The 21,417-nt window shown below is 39.5% G+C and overlaps 1 protein-coding gene and 1 long non-coding RNA gene across 13 annotated transcripts in view; one reads left to right on the plus strand and one right to left on the minus strand.

Moving 5' to 3' along the window:
• The window catches only part of LOC309499883 (integrin alpha-X-like), a 298,717-nt gene that overhangs the window by 248,449 nt on the left and 28,851 nt on the right, over positions 1-21,417 (plus strand). For 9 of the 10 annotated variants that reach the window (XM_082171374.1, XM_082171377.1, XM_082171370.1 and 6 more), the window contains 2 exons: positions 11,149-11,250; positions 13,921-14,000. In XM_082171374.1, coding sequence (XP_082027500.1) covers positions 11,149-11,250; positions 13,921-14,000 — 182 coding nt within the window. The other variant, XM_082171371.1, reaches the window with a different exon arrangement.
• Positions 1-21,417, minus strand: part of LOC309499980 — a 735,980-nt gene that overhangs the window by 147,959 nt on the left and 566,604 nt on the right. The gene's annotated exons all lie outside the window — the stretch shown is intronic.

The following is a 21,417-nucleotide window of genomic DNA, read 5'->3' on the forward strand; positions in this document are numbered from 1 at the left end:
TTCCGTAGCCACTGTTTATAGCGCTTTTAACAATGTAGATTGTTCCAAAGCGGCTTTACACAGTGATAACAGGAAATTAAATTAACAGAGATTGTTTTGGCTTTATAGCAGCTCTAGAATAAAGTTATTGATCAGTTAAATTTAGTTTTGATTGATTCACTTCCGTCGTAACGATCATTAGTTATTAACTTAGGGGCTAACACGACACCGTTTTAACAGAAAACTCTTTAAGTTTTCTCTACGCAAACTTTAAAAACACAAACCAGTGAGAACGCTGATGGCGTGCACATGCATATTACGAGTTCAGTCTATAGGTATGCGCGTTTGAATATATGTGCGCAGGCCTTAAAATTTATAATACAGAATTTTTTATCACTTCCGCATAGCCACGTGAACCGGAATTATCCCGACAACGTTTTATCTGTACAGAGGTAAAGGGATAGGGAAGGAGGCCTTAACAGGGGAGAGACTAGTTGACACTTCAGGACTGCGTTGTCGTCGCGTCCAGGCGCAGGTCCTTCATCAGATCTGGATACTGCAGTAAACCTCGGGATAAACAGAGAGACTAATATTAGCATAGACACCATCCTTCTTATGATGCAACAAGTACATCAGGATTTATGGGAAGTGTTCCCAGTTCCGGCTGACCTAATCTATGCAGCCTAACATTGAATTGTAGAAGTCTATAATGTGTTATGTGTATGCTAGGTCAAAGAGATGTATTTTTAGTCTAGATTTGAACTGACAGAATCTGCTTCCCGAACAATGTTAGGAAGACTGTTTCAAAGTTTTGGTGCTAAATAGAAAAAGGATCTACCACCAGCAGTTGATTTTGATATTCTAGGTATTATCAACTGGCCGGAATTTTGAGATCGCAATAGACGTGAAGGACTATAATGCGTTAAGAGCTCGCTCAAGTACTGGGGAGCTAAACCATTTAGTGCTTTGTTAAGTAGTCAGCAATATTTTAAAATGTATACGATGTTTAATAGGGAGCCAATCCAGTGTTGACAGAACGGAGCTAATATGGTCACACTTCCTGGTTCTGGTAAGAACTCTAGGTGCTGCGTTTTGGACCAGCTGTAGTTTGTTTATTAAGTGTGCAGGGCAACCACCTATAATGGCATTACAATAATCTAGCCTTGATGTCATGAACGCATTAACTAATTGTTTTGCATTTGTCAATGAGAGCATATGACGTAATTTAGATATATTTTTAAGATGGAAAAACGCGGTTTTACAGATACGAGACACGTGACTTTCAAATGAAAGATTGTTATCAAAGAGCACACCCAGGTTCCTAACCGACGACGAAGACTTAACAGAGCAGCCATCAAGTGTTAGACAGTATTCTAGGTTATTATGTGAGGACGTTTTTTGTCCAATAATTAGAATCTCTGTTTTTTCGGAATTAAGTAGTAGGAAATTACTAGTCATACATTTTTTGAAATCAGCTATGAATTCCATTAATTTTGTTAATTGGTAAGTTTCGTCAGTGCGTGAAGAAATATAGAGCTGAGTATCATCAGCATAACAGTAAAAACTAATGCCATGCTTCTAATGAAATCACCCAAGGGTAGCATTTACAGAGTGAACAGCAATGGTCCTAGTATTAAGCCTTGTGGTATGCCATACTGAACTTTTGATCGATAAGACATCTCTTAATTTACTGCTACAAACTGATAACGGTCAGACAAGTATGATTTAAACCATGCTAATGCAATTCCACTAATGCCAACATAATTTTCGAGTCTATTTAAAAGAATGTTGTGGTCAATAGTATCAAATGCAGCACTAAGATCGAGTAACACTAATAGCAAGATACAACCACGATCGGATGATAAGAGCAAATCATTTGTGACTCTAATGAGAGCTGTCTCAGTACTATGGTATGGTCTAAATCCTGACTGAAAATCCTTGCAGATACCATTTCTTTCCAAAAAGGAACATAGTTGTGAGGATACTGCCTTTCTAGTATCTTTGACAGAAAAGGTAGATTCGAGATCGGCCTGTAATTGACTAATTCTGTGGGATCAAGTTGCGTTTTTTTAACAAGTGGTTTAATCATAGCCAGCTTAAAAGTTTTTGGTATGTACCCTAATGACAAAGATGAATTAATGATATTAAGAAGAGGATCTATGACCTCTGGAAGCATCTCTTTCAATAGCTTAGTCGGTATAGGGTCTAACATACATGTTGTCGATTTAGATGATTTAACGAGTTTAGAAAATTCTTCCTCTCCTATAGCAATGAATGAATCAAGTTTTTCCTCAAGGAGACTACAATGCACTGCCTGATGCAATACTGTAGTAGACGGTTGCATAGTAATAATTTTCTCCCTGATATTATCAATCTTGTAAGTAAAGAAGTTCATAAAGTCATTACTGCTGTGCTGCTTGGAAACGTCTGGGGTTGAAGATTTATTTTTCATTAATTTAGCCACTGTTTCAAATAAATACCAAGGGTTTTGTTTATTTTCTTCTAATAGGGTTGAAAAATAAGCAGATATAGCAGGCCTCTCTGTACGCAATCATGCTCTCTTTCCATGAAATGCGAAATACCTTTAGTTTTGTTTTCTTCCAGTTGTGCTCCATTTTTCTGGCTGCTCTCTTAAGGGCCTGAATGTGCTCATTGTACCATGGTGTTGAACTATTTTCTTTAATCTTCTTTAAGCACAAAGGAGCAACTGTGTCTAAAGTGCTGGAAAAGAGAGAGACACACGTTTCTGTCGCAATATCGAGTTCTTCTAAGCTATCTGGGATGCTGAGGAGATGAAACTGATCAGGAATATTATAGGGCTGGGCGATATGGCCAAAAATTCATATATTGTATATCGTATTTTTTGGTTAAATACGATATATATCTTGGTACTTTCTACGTTTTTCTATTTGGATAAAGAAAATATTTATTATTTAAAAATATATATATTTCACATCCTGCCCAATGATATCCTACAAACAATGTTGATATATTGAAGGATATGGAAACAAATATAGTGAATGTAATGTAGGCTATGCAATATATTATGTGCAAAAAGGTGGTTAAAATCACATTTCATTTTAACATTGTAACATTACAAGCTAAAAACAATTTTAAATTGACTAAAGGCTAAACAAAAAATTTTAATAAAAAAAAAGCACAAACTAATTATATTAGCCTGCATTTGATTACCTAATTATAATGGTCACTTTCATAAAAATATACTTGTAGGTTTAAAATTCCACATATAGCACATTTATTGTCTCCAACAACAAATATTTTAGCAATATGTATATCATTGCGCTACTATTCTATTGTGCTCCATCTGTTTGGCGCGCATGCACATGAATTTTAGCGGTGATTCCCTTGCTGAAGGCTCGTCCTCTCCAGACAGTGAAATGGACATATTTGTTTTGACTTTCTAACATTTACAGATGGATAATATACTAGTGAAATTTTAGTTAAGCATTCAACAGCGCAAGTATGTATCTGTCAGTCAGCAACAGTATCCGTCAGAGCATCTGAAGGGAAAGCTGCTTTAAACTTGTTAACAATGGGCCCTATCTTGCACCCAGCGCAATTGACTTTGTACACCGACGCATGTATCATTCCTATTTTGCACCCGCGCAAAGCGCGCTTTTCCCTCCACAGAAGCACGTCGCTAAACTAGGGAATGAACTTGCGCTCCCTGGGCGGTTCAGCGCAAAAAAGGAGGCGTGTTCTGGCGCAAACGTTCCTTCATGCTATTTTGATGGTTTAGAAAACAATTGCGCCACTAACCAGGAAAAAATAGTTTAAAGTCAGTGGCGCGTTGCGCATGTTATTCATATGCTATTTTAAGGGCGCATGCTTGGCCATAATCAATGTAGCGTGTGCACAACGCGCATACACTTTGATTCTCTCATCTACACAGAAGCAGCAGTTTTCATTTTTGCAAATCATACATTATTACGATAGATAGATAGATAGATAGATAGATAGATAGATAGATAGATAGATAGATAGATAGATAGATAGATAGATAGATAGATAGATAGACAATTTATTATAAAAGCATACATCTAGTTTACACATTTACCCAAATTATCATACGCCTGTTTAACCGAAGTTAATTTGGGTGGGTTTCTCCATTTCAATGTAACTTCTCTCTTTTACGGCCGTGACGAGAGCGTTGCTCTCCTTGGCTGTGAACCGCTCCTGGCGCATGCCTGGCAAATCCGCCGTTACAATAGCAATCCGCTATGGAAAAAGCACGTCTGCTCTTAACCCTCTGGGGTCTGAGTGGTTTTTGGGGTCCTTGAGATGTTCTGACATGCCCTGACATTTGTGCTTTTTTCAGTTGCTTATAAACATATTAATGGCAAAGGTATAATTACACTCTATTTAGCACAAACAGGGCTACCATAATATGTGAGCAACATGCATGTACATGTTTGTATTTTTGAGAGAATAATGTTTATGCATGGTTATTGAAAAAACTAAAAACTAAAGTTTCTGAAATAAGGCCACAAAACACATACTAAATATGTGACAATAAGACTTTTGACTAATGGATGTAGTTGCCTAGAGTTTTTTCTTCAAAATGATGTGAAAATCATCCTGCCCTTATCATTCACATAACACAATACATTGATTTAAATCTTGTAAAACACTTTTTGTTTGTAAAGACAATATGCGCAAGGGGCGTCAACAATTCAACAGCATCATGCATATTTAGTGATTCACACCTGAGGAGACAATGGGGCCCGCATACTTAATGAGCCATTCATTCAGGTGTGTCACCTATAACCACAAGAAAGAATGCAAGAGCAATATATATATATATATATATATATATATATATATATATATATATATATATATATATATATATATATATTAGGGGTGTAACGATACGCGTATTTGTATCGAACCGTTCGGTACGAGGCTTTCGGTTCGGTTTTCGGTACGCATTACGTACCGAACGGTTCGTTGGACCATTTTTTTCTGCCGACCAAAATTTCGTTATTTCAAATGAACGCGCGTCGCGGGTGGCAAGCGCGCTCATAGAGGCTGGCGCGACCACAACATCAACTGGCAAATGCAATGTAAGGAACGAAACTGAGCTACTCTTATTGTGTTTGTGTGGACCGTTTATCAGTTTTGACCTGTGAAGCGGGACTCGCGAGCCCTATGCGCGAGCCTGATCAAGCAACACCACACAGCGCTAAGGGATCTAGACCAGTAAAGAAAGCATTTGAATTTCAAGTGCTTTTTGAATTCGCCACTGAAGTAATAACATCGCTGCGAGATCTAGTGAGAAACATGCACATTTCTCTGTTATTAACGGATCAAACAGCGCTGACGTGGAAACCAGGAAGAAACATCGTGCCATGAATGAACTGGCCGGTGTCCACAGATCAGCAACATTCACCGTGGAATGGATTTACTGTAGTAACACTAACTGCAAGGTATGGAAGTTTGTCAGGAATAGTGGGCTATAATGCTTTCAAGTAACATTACGTCTGTTTTATTTTGACATTATGAATACAATTGCTGCCCTCAAATGTTAATCTGAACTAAAATAAACCTTTGTTTATAACTAGCCTACTACTACAATATTACATTTCATTTTGTCCAAGGAGCTGTTTTGTTATATGCTCATAAGAAGAGTCAAGTATAGCTCCATTATTGCTCAGTAAAGAAATTTAAATTTAAAAAAAAAAAAAAAAAAAAATCATACTTTATGATGTTAGTTTCATTAAATAAAATAATAATACAAAAAAATAATAATTCAAGGAAATTTCTCTGCCATTTATTTTTGCTGTAGCCTATGGAAAACGTACCGAACCGAACCGTACCGAACCGTGACACAAGTGTATCGTATCGAACCGAACCGTGAATTTTGTGAACCGTTACACCCCTAATATATATATATATATATTCTACCAAATTGGTTCACAGTTGGAAGCATGTCAATTTTATATTTTATTTTATTTTTCACAAATTTTGCTTGCAAATTGTATAATATCCAAGGAAAACATGTCTAGTAATTGTGCAGTTAATTCTCATACTGTATTTTCAGTTTTGGAATATGTATCCTCTCCCCAAATTTGTCAATAATAAAACACAATAAAAATTATTTAAAGAAAAGGCTTATATTTACCTTTTAAAATTTGTTTACATCTACCTTGTAAATATATATTTTTTTTTATTAAAAAGGTTACAATTACAACAACAATTGAAGTGTAATCTTTCTTTGTAAAAACTAAAGTATACATTTTATCATACATATTTCAAAGTTAAGGATTCATTACTTCGAATATAGCCTACATTGACAAAACATACTATATTTAACATATTAGCAAAAATTGGCAAACAAAAGCTTATTTGAGGTGGCAGATATTTTACAGTAAAAATGTGTAATCTATCCAAAACTAATCAACGAAATGTTGTCTTTCATTTGTCTGTAACATAGGTCTTTCGTTTTTATTATAAGGAATATAAATGTTAATTTGCAGTTTAATACGTTGCTTATACAAATACATTTTATTTCAACATATTTCAGTCGATTTTTACTCAGTATAGCAAAATAGTTTGCTAAAAGCAGATCATTCCTTCACACACGCGATTTAAATTTAACCCCCTGAGGTCGACGGTATCGCCGGCGATACCAGCTCGCTTTTTTTTTATCAGTGTAAAAGAAACTCATAAATACTCTGTTGACTTTGATTTTTCATAGGAGTTTCGTACATCAATCGATTCTGTTAAATGTGTATTATTTTTGTGTATACTCATAATAAAAACAAAGTGTTGAGCTTTTCGCCAAATAAAGAAAAATAAACACGAAGCGAGTTCTGCCTTCTCTCTGTCAGTGTAGTCCATTCTGAAACGCGTCCGAAAATGAACTGTAACTCACCGAATACTTCTCACACAGACACGTGAGATATGTCTTTATGAAGCTTGAAATCTCTTCTTTTAAATGAAGTAATTTATATAAAAAACAAATGTTTTCAACTCATGTAATCCGTTTGAAAGCAAGGAGAGGTACCGTTTTTCCTTCTGCCTCATTATCTCTATAATGAGTTGAGGCCGCCCCGCCCCCGGCGCTATTCAAATGGTAAATAGTTTAGGTGATCTAGTATGCATCGCATACGCCCCCCGATCAATGCCATAAAAACACAGTTTCTTCATCAGACTTACTGATAGTTCATCGCGTTTTGAGTATGGCACGCTTCTCCAGTAAAGACGCCCTTCAGATGATTCTGGACAGCGAGGAAGAATGCATGATACCGGGTTGTTTCCTCAGAGGAAGATTGTAACTCAGACTACGAACGGCAGCATTTTGAAGAGCGAATTGCGCCGAGGACACAATTTCAGAGTAAGTTTTACTTAAAAGTCTTTTGTCTTTTATTTTTCGTGTTCGCATTTATGAGGAAAAAACAATATTACGTGACAGTTCTCCATTATGGACGTGAGCGCTCTGAAAGCGCACTAAAAGACTTTCAAACTTTCACAGAGACCTCAAAACAGAAACTACAAATCCTTTCCTTAAAACGAATTTCGTTTTGTATCAATTGTATCTTAATTTTAATAATTTTTTCATTAACAAATTTCCTGGATTTAAAGTAAATATAGGCTAGCAATCACAACATAAGGTGCTTGAACTGGAGATCATCATTAACCAGACCGTAGCCTACTCGCCTCACATGTCTAAAAAATTTGAAATATATTTACAGAAAGCTGGTTCTAAACAAAACCATCCAAAACAAAAAACTATGTAGCCTAATAAATGTGCATTTCTCCGGTGCGTTCACTAGCCTACTGCGAAGATCGCGAGTCAATAGCCTATCGTCAACTTCATCTTTGCCAGAAGTTAAATTTAAATTGCGTGTGTGAATGAATGATGATGTTTTAGCAAACTGTATTGCTATACTGAGATGAGTAAAAATAGACTGAAATATGTTGAAATAAAATGTAGGCTATTGTATAAGCAACGTATTAAACTGCAAATTAACAATATGCCCTAATATTTCATGAAAACAACGTTACAGTCAGGCGAAATATGAAAGACAACATCTTGTTGACTAGATTTGGGTACAGTTTTTACTGTAGAATATATTGCCACGTCAAATAAGCTTTTGTTTAGCAATTTCTATATCTATTTTTGTCAAAAATAAAGTCATCAACTAAGATGTTAGCTGTTCCAATGTTGACTATATTCAAACTAATGAATACATAGATAAAATGTTGGCCTATAATCATTTTTTTTTACAAAGAAAGAGTACACTTGAAATATTGTTGAAATTGTAATTATTGTTGTAATTGTAACCTTTTTAATAAAATAGCAAAACATATTTACAAGATAGATGTAAGCAAAATCTTAAATGGTCAATATAAGTCTTCTTCTAAATATATCTTTTGTCCTTGCATTGTGGCTCAGTCAGTTTCACACCTGAGTGAATGGCTCATCATTATGCAGAGTGGTTGGGACATTGTATTCTCAGGTGTAAACCACTCCTCGTTCACGCCCCCCTCGCATATTGGCTTTCCAAGCAAAACCTGTTTTACATCAATTTAAATCAATGTATGGTTTTATGTGAACGATAAAGCAAGACTATTTTCACATAATTTTGAAGAAAAAACTCTAGGCGAGGACATCCATTAGTCAAAAGTCTTATTGACACATATTTACTATGTGTTTTGTGGCCTTATTTCAGAAATTTTAGTTTTTAGTTTTTTCAATAACCATGCATAAACATTATTCTCTCAAAAATGAAAACATGTACATACACGTGGCTCACATATTATGGTAGCCCTGTTTGTGCTATATAGAGTGAATTTACACCTTTGCCATTAATATGTTTATATGCAACTGAAAAAAAGCAGAAATGTCAGGGCATGTCAGAACATCTCAAGGGCCCCAAAAACAGCCCAGACCCCAGAGGGTTAAACTGTCTTTTTGCGAGCTGCGGTAAACAGCGCGCATCTCTGCCGTTCATTCATTCATAAACAGAAACCAGATTCACGTGAGAAGGAAAAAAACTTACTACAGTATTACTCAGCTCGCTCCTTGATATACCCGCACTTCTGAGGTACATTTTCCATTATTATTATTCCTCACAGCGCTGCGAGACGGTGTAAACAAGTAATTATCTGAATAAACTTGTGTTTTCTCGAGCTGATATGGGGGTGTTCACAGGTTTGCGTGGATTGCCTCAATCATTTGCGTTTGAATAGCGCACGCTCTCCGTGGGCGGAGTCACATTACATTTGAATGAGCTGTAATGAGCTCGACTGGAATCGCTCTCTTTTAATACAGATTTCACAAGATGAGAATATTTGTTTTTTATATAAATTACTTCATTTAAAAGAAGAGAATTCAAGCTTCATGCCTGTGTGTCTGTATGCCTGTTTGACCGAGTATTCGCTGAGTTATTGTTCATTTTCGGACGCGTTTCAGAATGGACTTCACTGGCAGAGAGAAGGCAGAACTCGCTTCGTGTTTATTTTTCTTTATTTGACAAAAAGCACAACACTTTGTTTTTATTGTGAGTATACACAAAAATAATACACATTTAACAGAATCGATTGATGTATGAAACTCCTATGGAAAATCAAAGTCAACAGAGTATTTATGAGTTTCTTTTACACTGATAAAAAAAAAGCGAGCTGGTATCGCCGGCGATACCGCCGACCTCAGGGGGTTAAAGGGAATGTGAGATGACGCTCTGATTGGTTTATTTCACGTTACGCCCAAACCACACCTATGAATAATGAAGCTACTTCAGACCAACCCATTTTAGATTTGCGCCTGGCGCAAGAGTCATTTATCCCACCTGGGAAAATAGCAACCAGCGCCGAGACCCGCCCACAAAGTTACTTGCGCTTTGCGCTTGACACTTCAGATCGTTAAAATAGGGCCCTATATCTTACCAGTTATTTTGAAGCCCTTAATATAATATAATATGTTCAGGACAAATTGTACTATGTACTTTCACTGCAGCAGCTCACACTGCGTCCTCTGCTATTTTTCAGATGTGCTTTTATATTTAAAAAGTTGCAAGTTGTGTATTAAAGAATTATATTTAAAACAAGACTTCTCAGTAATTCTGAAGATATTACTATAAATCACATTAACACCTCCCCCTTTGCCTTTCAGATGAGGCTCATGTTTATAACAGTAATCTTGGGGGGTGGACTCATTTGAAGTAATGTAATCATCTGGTTTTAGCCAGGTTTCTGTCAAACACAGCACATCTAGGTTATAATCTGTAATCATATCATTAACAATAAGTGCTTTTGAAGGAAGGGGTCGAATATTCAGCAACCCGAGCTTTATCATTTGTTCATCCGTATTATATCTGTTTTTTATTTGTTGAACATCAATCAAAATGTTACCCGTAAATGAGTTTATGAGTTTTTTGTATGTCCTTATTCGGGCAACAGACACAGTCTCTATACAATGATATCTAGGTGAAAGAGTCTCTATGTGATGTGATTTATCTGACCTTGGTGACATGAGACAGCTAGCAGACGGTCGGTTAAGCCAGTCTGTCTCCTTCCTGACTAGGGCTGTCACTTTACGTTCGAAAATCGATTACACAATCGATTGGACCAACCAACACAAGTTTCGAAAACGAAAATAGGGAATCGATTTTAACGGCTTTCTCTCGGAGCGCGTCTAGCTCGTCACGATACACCCGCAGGGATTTGCAGGCTCTGACAAACACACATAACAGCAAATTATACTTCTGCATAATGTGTCTTTTTTTACTACAAAAATGTGAATTCTGCCGGTATGCATACAGATACAGATTCGGGCTACGGTCTACAATCGCCTACGTAGGCGAAATTTGTTTGACATTTCTAATCGTAAACATTTCTAATCACACAAAAAATTCTGCTAGGTGCCACTAGTGTTGCAGAAACTACATACTTCACCTTTAAGTAAAATGTTTATTGCTGGGATCTCTTAGAGCCTCTGGTTTCACTGGCAGGTTTTACCGGTTGTCTTTTTCGATATATTGAAATTACTCTATTCCAATCTGATCTTGTAATATCCATTCATCCATTCTCTGAATCGCTTGTCCAATATATGGTTGTGGGGATGCTGGAGCCTGTTCTGGTAACATGCAATAGAAATAAAGTTCCAGTGACATAATAAAAATGTTGTTCTTTGTCATGTAGTCTGGTTTACAGGTGTGGTGTGAGTCCAATCACACAGAGCACTCAAGCGTCACTTCCACAGCATGCAAGCTTGGTGCAACAGTATTCCGCCAGAGAGCAAAGGTTGGTAAACCACCAGACAAGTTTCCTCAACATTTAAGCCATCATAAATTCACCTCTTACTATGTTTATTTATAAATTACTGGGTCATGCTAATTAAAGCATTACTATTACTGTTGCTCATTGTAAAAGGTCTTTGAAATGAGAAGTCAGGGTCTGCTTAAGGTGGACTCTGGTCCTCTTTATTAACACTGCACTAGTGCGTAATCAAACAGAATCCAAAAACAACAGTGCAACTTGCTCTTCCTTACAATAAATCACTTTCTTCAGAAGTTCCGCTTTCAAGCGCACAAGTGTGTGCATTCCTGAGTCCACCGGTCTCTCCCTGTGGCCTATCAAGCTGTCGGCCTTTATTCTCTCCATGGCAATCACTGCAATCAGACACAGGTGTTAGTTGCTTTGCACTTGACCCACTTACAAGTCTCCGCTTGTCTCCTGACTCACTTCACTATTGAAGACTCAGCTGAAGCACGCCTCCCTTGCCGCACACCCCCTTTCTGGAGAGGAAGTCCACCACAGCCATCTGTGCCCCAGTTGGTATCTGGAGGTATCCGTTGGACCTTTGGACCACCTTGAATTCAAAGGGCTGTAATACCAGATACACGTTGGTATCTTTTATGTGGTGGAGCTACTGCAGAGGTGTGTGGTCCAAACAGAGAATGATTTCCCATCCCAGGATATAATACAGCAGGGTGAGAACGGCCCAATGGATAGCTAAACATTCCTTCTCAATTGTGCTGCACCCCGTCTCTCTTCTCCGGGGCGTTTGCGACTGAGATACAGCACCGGCCGCTCCTCTCACTCCACCTCCTGGGACAGGACTGCCCCCAGTCTAGCGCATGTCTGTAAAAAGAAGGGGAGAATGAAGTCAGGAGAGTGTAAAAGCGGTCTGCCACACAAAGCAGCCTTCACGTGAGAGAAAGCCTGTTGGCACCACTCCGTCCACTGGACAAGGTCTGGCCCTTCCTTTTTAGTGAGGTTAGGTCCGAATTATTATACACAAACCACCTGTAATATCCCGCCAGCCCCAGGAACTGCCACACCTCCTTTTTGGTCTTGGGTCTTAGGCAGGCTACAATCGCTGCTGTCTAATTAATTTTGGGACGCACCTGGCCATGACTCAATTGGAAGCACAGATACCTTACCTATACACGCCCAATTGCACACTTCTTCGGGTTGGCTGTTAGCCCGGTTGCTCTCAGCGTTCTCAGGACAGCCCTCTGATGTTTAATATGCCGATGCCAATCATTACTATAAATGAATGATGATATCAAGCGGCATATTCTGAATGCGGCCGGAGGATTCTGTCCATGAGACGCTGGAACGTCGCCGCTGCCCCAAACAACCTGAAAGGAAGGGTCACAAATTGATGTAATCCAAATGGTGTGGTGAAGGCTGAAAGGGGATCTAAGGGGATCTACCAATATAATATCTACCTTTTGGTAAATCCAGCGTTGAATAAAAACGAGCTGCACCTAACCGATAAAGCAATCCCTCAATGCGCGGTATTGGATATGCATTGAATTTCGATGCATCCTTAAATTTGCGATAGTCCACACAGAACCTGACTGAGCCATCCGTTTTTGGTACTAAAACTAGTTCGGCCAGTTTCTGTGGGACTCTTTTATTACCCCCATCTCTAACATGGCCTTTAATTCATCCTGAACTATCTTTTTCTTATGTTCAGGTAATCGATATGGTGCTGAATAAGGTTTGTTCGACCAGGCAGGGGCGAGAACATGTCTGCAAATTCCGTTTGAAACCTGGCCACATCAGTGAGCTGTGAATTTAGAGCTAGACAAAGGGAATATTACAAGAACTTTATCTCCCTGTGCAAATTCACGCAGTCTGGTGCCCCTGTTATATAACCAGCTCTGTTTGTCCTGGGCCTGCTGCAAATTTTCCATAGATAGCTGTCCCAAGGTGTGGAGTTTTGCTCGGAGGTCCAGGATATACTGAATTTTCTTTTTACTATCTGAAGGTCCGTCCTCCCAAGCCTCATTTAGGACATAAAGCTCTGGCGCTTTTGGAGTGGCCGGTGGATTCGCCATCTGACATTCACAACAAGCTGTGCACCACCTGCGCACATTCTCGTAAATGCCTGGTCAGAAAAATCGGGCCATGAGCCGATTCAGTGTTGACACCTGTCCTGAATGCCCCACCATCAGATTACAATGAGGCACCTGGAATGGCGCAACATGTGCTTCCTACATAATTTACCCATAAAGGTGTGTTTTAGTACCTTACAGTAGTAATATGTACCTTAATATTGCACATACTACTATGAACATTTAGGGGTAAATGAGGTACAAAGATGTCACTTTGAGGGTATTGCCCCAGAGACAAGCTGTTGTAGTTCCAAAAGGTAAAATTTTTGCACTTTTTTCGACAAAACACCTTAGCAACCATCTAGACCATTGTAGCAACCACATCTTTGCCTCTAACAATCCCCCGCATATTTTGTTGCATTGAGTTTTGCACAGGAAAACATCATTCACATTTTCTTCAGAAAAGCAAAAAATCGAATTTAAATGAATCATTTCCCAATAATCAAAAAGCATTATTCAATTATTATATTGTTTAGGTGCAGCTTGTTGATGCATAAATGTCAGTAAACTGTAGTTTAATAAGCTTATATCCTGTGTTTGTTTTTTTTGTTTTTTTCTTTCTAAGACCACACTAATGATGTCATTCACGATGTCTACACCCTTTGCTGTAAATGAGCGTCTGGTTGTCAATGCATCAGTCACAAGGTCAGAAACTATAACTGATGCTTAAAGGTGAAACGTGTTCTTTCTACACTGGGCTGTGTGTTGTTTCTTACAGGTATTGAAGAACTGAATCAACACTGAGCTGACTAGAGCTGAATAATGACACTGTTGTCTTTTTTAGAGCTGCTTGACAGCACGGCAACTTCCTCTCACTCGCTCGTCTCATTCACTCTGGTTGAATAGTATTGCTGTTACGGTGAATATCCACTACAGTGGCAAAACTCAAATGCTAAAATTCCTCTGTTTGGGGTGTGTCTGTGTTTAACAATGGCGGCTCCAAGATTTTTTTCTTGGGGGTGCTAAGGGTGTGCTTAACATTTCAGAGGGACATCAATACCATGTAGTTATTGCATATGCATATATATATATATATATATATACACACATTACCGTTCAAAAGTTTGGGGTCAGTATGATTTTTAATGTTTTTAAAAGAAGTATCTTCTGCTCACCAACAAAAACAGTAATATTGTGAAATATTATTCCAATTTAAAACGGCTGTTTTCTATGTGAATATACAGTAAAGTGTAATTTATTCCTGTAATCAAAGCTGAATTTTCAGCATCATTACTCCAGTCTTCAGTGTCACATGATCCTTTAGAAATCATTCTAATATGATGATTTGATGCTCAAGAAACATTTATCATTATTATCAATGTTGAAAACAGTTATTTTCATATTTATTTCATGATGCTATGATGAATATAAAGTTCAAAAGAACAGCATTTATCCAAATCCAAAGCTTTTGTAATAAGCGTGAATAAGATGTCGCAAGTTGTGAGGGAGCGTGCTATTGGCACGCTGACTGCAGTATTGTCCACCAGAGCGATTGCCTGTGAATTGAATGTTCATTTTTCTACCATTAGCCATCTCCACCACACCACACCAGCCCAGGACCTCCACATCCAGCATCTTCACCTCCAAAGTCGTCTCAGAACAGCCACCCGGACAGCTGCTAGCAACAATCGGTTTGCATAACCAAAGAATTTCCGCTCAAACTGTCAGATTCTGTCTCAGGGAAGCTCACCTGCATGCTCGTCATCCTCATCGGGGTCTCGACCTGACTGCAGTTCGTCATCGTAACTGACTTGAGTTGGCAAATGCTCACATTCGATGGCGTCTGGCACTTTGGAGAGGTGTTCTCTTCATGGATGAATCCCGGTTTTCACTGTACAGGGCAGATGGCAGACAGCGTGTATGGCGCCGTGTGGGTGAGAAGTTTGATGTCAACGTTGTGGATTGAGTGGCCCATGGTGGTGGTGGGGTTATGGTATGGACAACGAACACAGGTGCATTTTATTGATGGCATTTTGAATGCCCAGAGATACCGTGACGAGATCCTGAGGCCCATTGTTGTGCCATTCATCCACGACCATCACCTCATGTTTCAGCATGATAATGCACGGCTCCATGTTGCAAGGATCTGTACACAATTCCTGGAAACTGAAAACATCCCAGTTTTTGCATGGCCAGCATACTCACCGGACATGTCACCCATTGAGCATGTTTGGGATGCTCTGGATCGGCGTATACGACAGCGTGTTCCAGGTCCTGCCAATATCCAGCAACTTTGCACAGCCATTGAAGAGGAGTGGACCAGCATTCCAAAGGCCACAATCAACAACCTGATCAACTCAATGCGAAGGAGATGTGTTGCACTGCGTGAGGCAAATGGTGGTCACACCAGATACTGACTGGTTTTCAGACCCCATCCAACCCATTATAATTTTGTTCAGTGTGTGTATATATATATATATATATATATATATATATATATATATATATATATATATATATTGCTGCTGTAGTGGACATTCACTGTTACCAGCCCTGAATTTCGGTCCTGGATTGCAGGTATGCATATCATTTTACTCATTGCCGCAGGTTTTGTGCTCCCACCCAAAGCGCTCACACATAAAACCAACTCTCAAACAGCTTGCGGGTATCAAAAAAAAACCAAAAAACGCAACAACCTCTTAAACGCAACAAGCTGACATAAGCCGTGTATTTGGTAATACACAAAATATTATGTGAAAATGGCCGTCTTGGCGCGTATTCACATAAACACAGTCGGTTATGTAAGTTGAGAAAGAAAGTGGATGTGTAACACTATAAAAATACTGAGGTGTATATAATAAAAGTTGTGAAATAATTGCCTAATATTAATTCTACCTTGGTGCTGCAAGGATATTGCAAAACACCAAGATAACCGACCTCATCAGAGCTACCTGCCTGCCTCAGCAGTCTAACAGCGCTCGTTAATGTCAAAATATTTGAGATAACCAATCAAATCAAAGTAGGCCAGGTTTATATTCACAGACGTTGACTGCCGCTGAGTGCAAATTCCACAGTGTGATGCTTCAGTTAACGGTTATGTAAGATGTAAGTAGCTAAACAACTCAACATTTAATATTTGACAGCTGTTTTATGATATAAATGTTAAATGACCGACAGAAATAATCAGGGATGCAAACGAATAAACGTTTGTCTTGTTTCGAATCATCAGAATCAGTCAGGTCCATTTTGCAACAAGTTTTATTTAGGAGAATGGTCGACAGGCAAAGGTCAGGCACGGGCAAGGTTAATAGGGCAGAGCAGGCACAAGCGTAGTGGAAAACAGGCAAGGGTTCAGAGGCTGGCAGAAAGAGAGACAGAATCCAGATACAAGGCAGTGGGTCAATGGGCAGGCAGCAGGCAACGAGAAGATCAGTACAGAATGGGTCAAACACAGGCAGGCAAAACACGGGAGAAACGCTCAGAATTGATCACAGCAATAAAACAAGACTTTCAACTGGTTGCAATGTGAGTGTTTTTTTATGTGGGTAGGGAACGAGATGCAGGTGCGTGTGTGATCACTGATTGCAGGTGGATGCGGGATCAGTCCAGGAATGCTGTATCATGGGAATTGGAGTTCGTATCGGAAAGTCAGTATTCGGGCGAGGGCGCCCTCTGGCTATTCTGGATCGGGTCGGCGGCGACGGTCAGCCTGTCTCTTGTAGCGGCGGACTGCACGTTAGAGGTGTGTGTGGGCCAGGTTCCATGTTTCCTCGCAGTCGTCCACAGCGGGAACATTTATGGGTTCGCCGGACCACGGGAACAGGGGTGGTTGGAAGCCTAGGATACACTGGAAGGGGGTCAAGCCCGTGGAGTGTTTTTGAATGGAATTTTGGCCGTAAACAGCCCAGAACAAGTATCGACTCCAATCCTCTTGATGGCGATGACAGTAGGACCGGAGGAACCTGATTATTTCCTGGTTTAAGCGTTCGACTTGCCCGTTGGATTGGGGATGATATCCAGACGTGAGGCTTATGTTGACTTGAAGTGTCTTGAAGAAGGCTGACCAGACTCGTGAGGTGAATTGGGGTCCTCTGTTAGAGACAATATCTTCAGGTAGGCCATAAAACCTGAACACCAGGTTGCAAAGGTGTTACGCCGTTTGCAGAGCGGTGGGAAGTTTGGCTTGCGGGATAAGGCGACAGGCCTTGGAGAATCGGTCCAAGACAGTGAGGATGGTGGTGTGGCCATCGGTGGTGGGTAAGTCAGTAATGAAATCGATGGAACCTAGTGGTGTCCCGGGCCACTGTTGGCCACCAGTAGCGGTTCTGGAGGAGCTGGATAGTGGCCATGACTCCTGGATGCCCAGAGCTGGGGAGAGCATGAACGTGCTCCAGGACCTGTTTGCGGAGCACTTTGGGGACAAAGACTCTGTGGGGCGGACATGCCGAGGGAATTTCCGTCTGAGCGTTGGCCTGTTCGAGTTCGGTCTCAATATCCCACTGGATGGGACCAATGATGAGGTTGGGACCCAGGACAGTCTCGGGAGCATGGGAGGTCGGTTCAGGGTCGTACTGTCGGGACAGGGCGTCGGCTTTTGGGTTGCTAGACCCGGGACGATAGGTGACCGTCAATTGAAAACGAGTAAAGAAAAGGGACTAGCGAGCTTGCCTGGGGTTCAACCTCTTGGCGGTGCGGAGGTATTCCAGGTTCTTGTGATCGGTGTGTACAGTGAAGGGGTGTGCAGCTCCCTCCAACCAGTGCTGCCACTCCTCGAAGGCGGCCTTCATAGCCAGAAGCTCACGATCTCCCACGTCATAGTTTCTCTCTGTGGCATTGAGCTTCCTGGAGTAGAACGCACAGGGGTATAGTTTGGGTGGGGACCCCTGCCGTTGGGACAGGATAGCACCGAGACCCATGTTCGATGCGTAAACCTCCACCACAAAGGGCAACTCGGGATTAGGATGATGCAGGATGGTAGCAGAGGTGAATCGCTGCTTTAGCTGGTTGAAAGTGTGGGTAACCGACTCATCCCAGGGGAGACGCAACGTGCCTTTCCTCACCAGAGATGTAAGGGGGTTTGCCACAGTACTAAAGTTCCGGATGAAGCGACGATAGAAATGGGTAAACCCGAGGAAGCGCTGTAGCTCCTTCAGAGTGGTGGGTTGCGGACATTCAAGAACTGCCCTGATCTTGCCCTCGTCCATGGCGACGCCCTCAGGGCTAATGACGTATCCCAAGAAGGTGGTGGACATCTGGTGGAAGTCACATTTCTCAATTTTTGCGTACAACTGGTGCTGGATGAGTCTTTGAAGGACCGCTCGGACGTGCGGAACAACGTAGTCTTTCAGGGTGTCAGAGTAAATCAAGATGTCGTCAATGTAGATTATGACTGTTTGGAGGAGCATGTCTCGGAACACATCATTTATGAAAGACTGGAAGATGGCAGGACTGTTCGCCAGGCCGAATGGCATGACCAGGTATTCATAGTGCCCTGTGCTGGTGGAGAAGGCTATTTTCCACTCGTCCCCCTCACGAATGCGGATGAGATTGTAAGCACAGCGCAGGTCAAGCTTGGTGTAGAACTTTGCTGTGCGGAGTAGTTCCAGGGCTGCGGGCACCAGGGAAGCAGTTAGTGAAACTTGATGGTACGGTCATTAAGAGCCTGATAATCAATACATGGTCGAAGACCGCCGTCCTTTTTCTGGACGAAGAAAAAAACGGCTGATGCCGGAGATGTCGAGGGTTGGATGAAGCCCTTCGCGTCTCTGGTTGGGAGAGAGGGAATTCGGGCGAGGGTGCCCTCTGGCGGCCAGAGAAGGGAGGTCATGTAGTCTGTGATCGTGACAGTCTAATTTCGCCATTTAGAATTATAATTGACATCATTCATCTACCGTCGTAGCCTAATTGTCAATGTGACAAGACAAAACATTAACGAATTAGTTTTCATTATATTAGGCATGCGATTAATAATGAATGTGCTCATAGTGTGAATTAATTTAATAAACTCAGTAACAGCTTTCCTGGTAATTCAGTAAATTCACTTGTCTAAGAAAATGACTCATAAAACATGAATATCAGTTCTTCTATCTTTATATCAGAATATCAGAATATCTATCTTCACTGACAGACGAAAATGTATCAGTCAAAGCTCAGCTTTGGGAAGGAAAGGAAACAGGGCAAGATAAGGAGACTGATAGAAAGAGAAAGAGAGAAGGTGATGATGGAGATGAGAAAGGAAGAGCAGGTAGGCCTTCTGCCCACTATGCCCAGGATGGAATTAGCATTATTACAACGTTTTCCTAATTACCACAGAGATAGATGTTCTTTGCAGTGGAAACTATATGCTCAACTTAACAACACAAACACCTAGCATAAACATTGCCATAATACTATAATTGAATAAATGGTAACACTTTCTTTTGATGGTCCCTTTTGAACATTCTGATGACAATAAGTAACTTTGCAACTACATGTCAACTAATTCTCATTAGACTATTAGTAGACTGTCTGCTTAATATCTGCTAACTCTTTATTGTGACGGTCCTCCAACAGACATTCTACTGAATATAAGTGACTTTGCAACTACATGTCTACTTATTCTAACCCCAACCCTACCAGCCTACTAATACTCTACTAACACTTTAATGAGAGTTAGTAGACATGTAGGTGCAACTTTACTTATAGTCAATATAATGTGTTAAAGGGACCATCAAAATAAAGTGAAACGGAATAAATATATTTTTTTTTATAAGTTAGTTCTGGTCCTCGAATTTGTTTGAAAGAGAGAAGTTAGAAGAATGCTAATATTTCACCAGTATTTCACCAATAGATCTGGGACTTTTCACCGTTTGCACGTTCCATACAGTCTGACCGTCTAAATAGTGCTAAATAGACTTCGGTGCAACTTGCATAGTTCAGCCAGTAGGTGGTGAAAAGTGACTATCTTCATGAGTTAGCAAATGAACCATTCATTGAACAAATTAGTTTCAAAACATTTTATTAAAGCATCACTGAAACTGTTTGATCTTTGATGCTCATACACATTTCTCATTTACCAAATTGGTAACACTTTATAATAACTGCATGCTATTAATCATTAGTTAAGCATTACTAAACTCTAATACTAATTGCATTACTAATTAATTCATCATTTATAAAGCATTAATAGCCATTAATAAGCAGTTTGTAAATACAGCTATAAATGCTTTGTTCTTGGTTTTAAAGCATATCTATAATGTGTTTAATAATTGTATTTTCATACTTTATTAATGATCAATTTATAATTTCTAAATGAAGTATAGCATTATTTACAAACCAGTTTCATTATTTACCATTATTTACAAAACTAGGTGTTGTCATTGATTAATAAGATCACTTAGAAAGTGTAAGTAAATGTAGTAGATGCAGGTAGTTATAAAGCATTTAGTAGTGGTCATTTAACTATATTTTTTGAGCTCATCTAAAGTGAGGACTATTTATGCTTTGTAAAGCATTTACAAAGGAGATTTAAAGGCTCATTGATCTTCTAAACAGAAAAAGTAAACAAACACAACACAGTGATACAGAACATAAAAATATTTAACAGCCTTTAAATCTCCTAGGTAAATGCTTTTAACAAGGCATAAATAGTCCTCACTTTAGATGAGCTCACAAAAATAGTTAACTGACCACTACTAAATGCTTTATAACTACCTGAATTAACCATTAATTACAGTAGAGATACATGTTAATAAAGCATTTATTAACACACTAATGAACTATTACTATATGTCTGAATAATAATATGTATTTAAGCAGTTTATTAATCATTTACTTACACTTTCTAAGTGATCTTATGAACCACTGACAACTCCTAAATAACCGGTTTGTAAATAATGCAATAACTTAATTTAGAAATGGTAAATTGATCATTAATAAAGTATGAAAATACAATTATTAACCCTCTGGGGTCTAAGGTGTTTTTGGGGTCCTTGAGATGTTCTGACATGCCCTGACATTTGTGCTTTTTTCAGTTGCTTATAAACATATTAATGGCAAAGGTGTAATTACACTCTATTTAGCACAAACAGGGCTATCATAATATGTGAGCAACATGTATGTACATGTTTGTATTTTTGAGAGA

This window comes from Leuciscus leuciscus, assembly GCF_965113295.1.
Source record: "Leuciscus leuciscus genome assembly, chromosome: 5".
Lineage (NCBI taxonomy): Eukaryota > Metazoa > Chordata > Actinopteri > Cypriniformes > Leuciscidae > Leuciscus > Leuciscus leuciscus.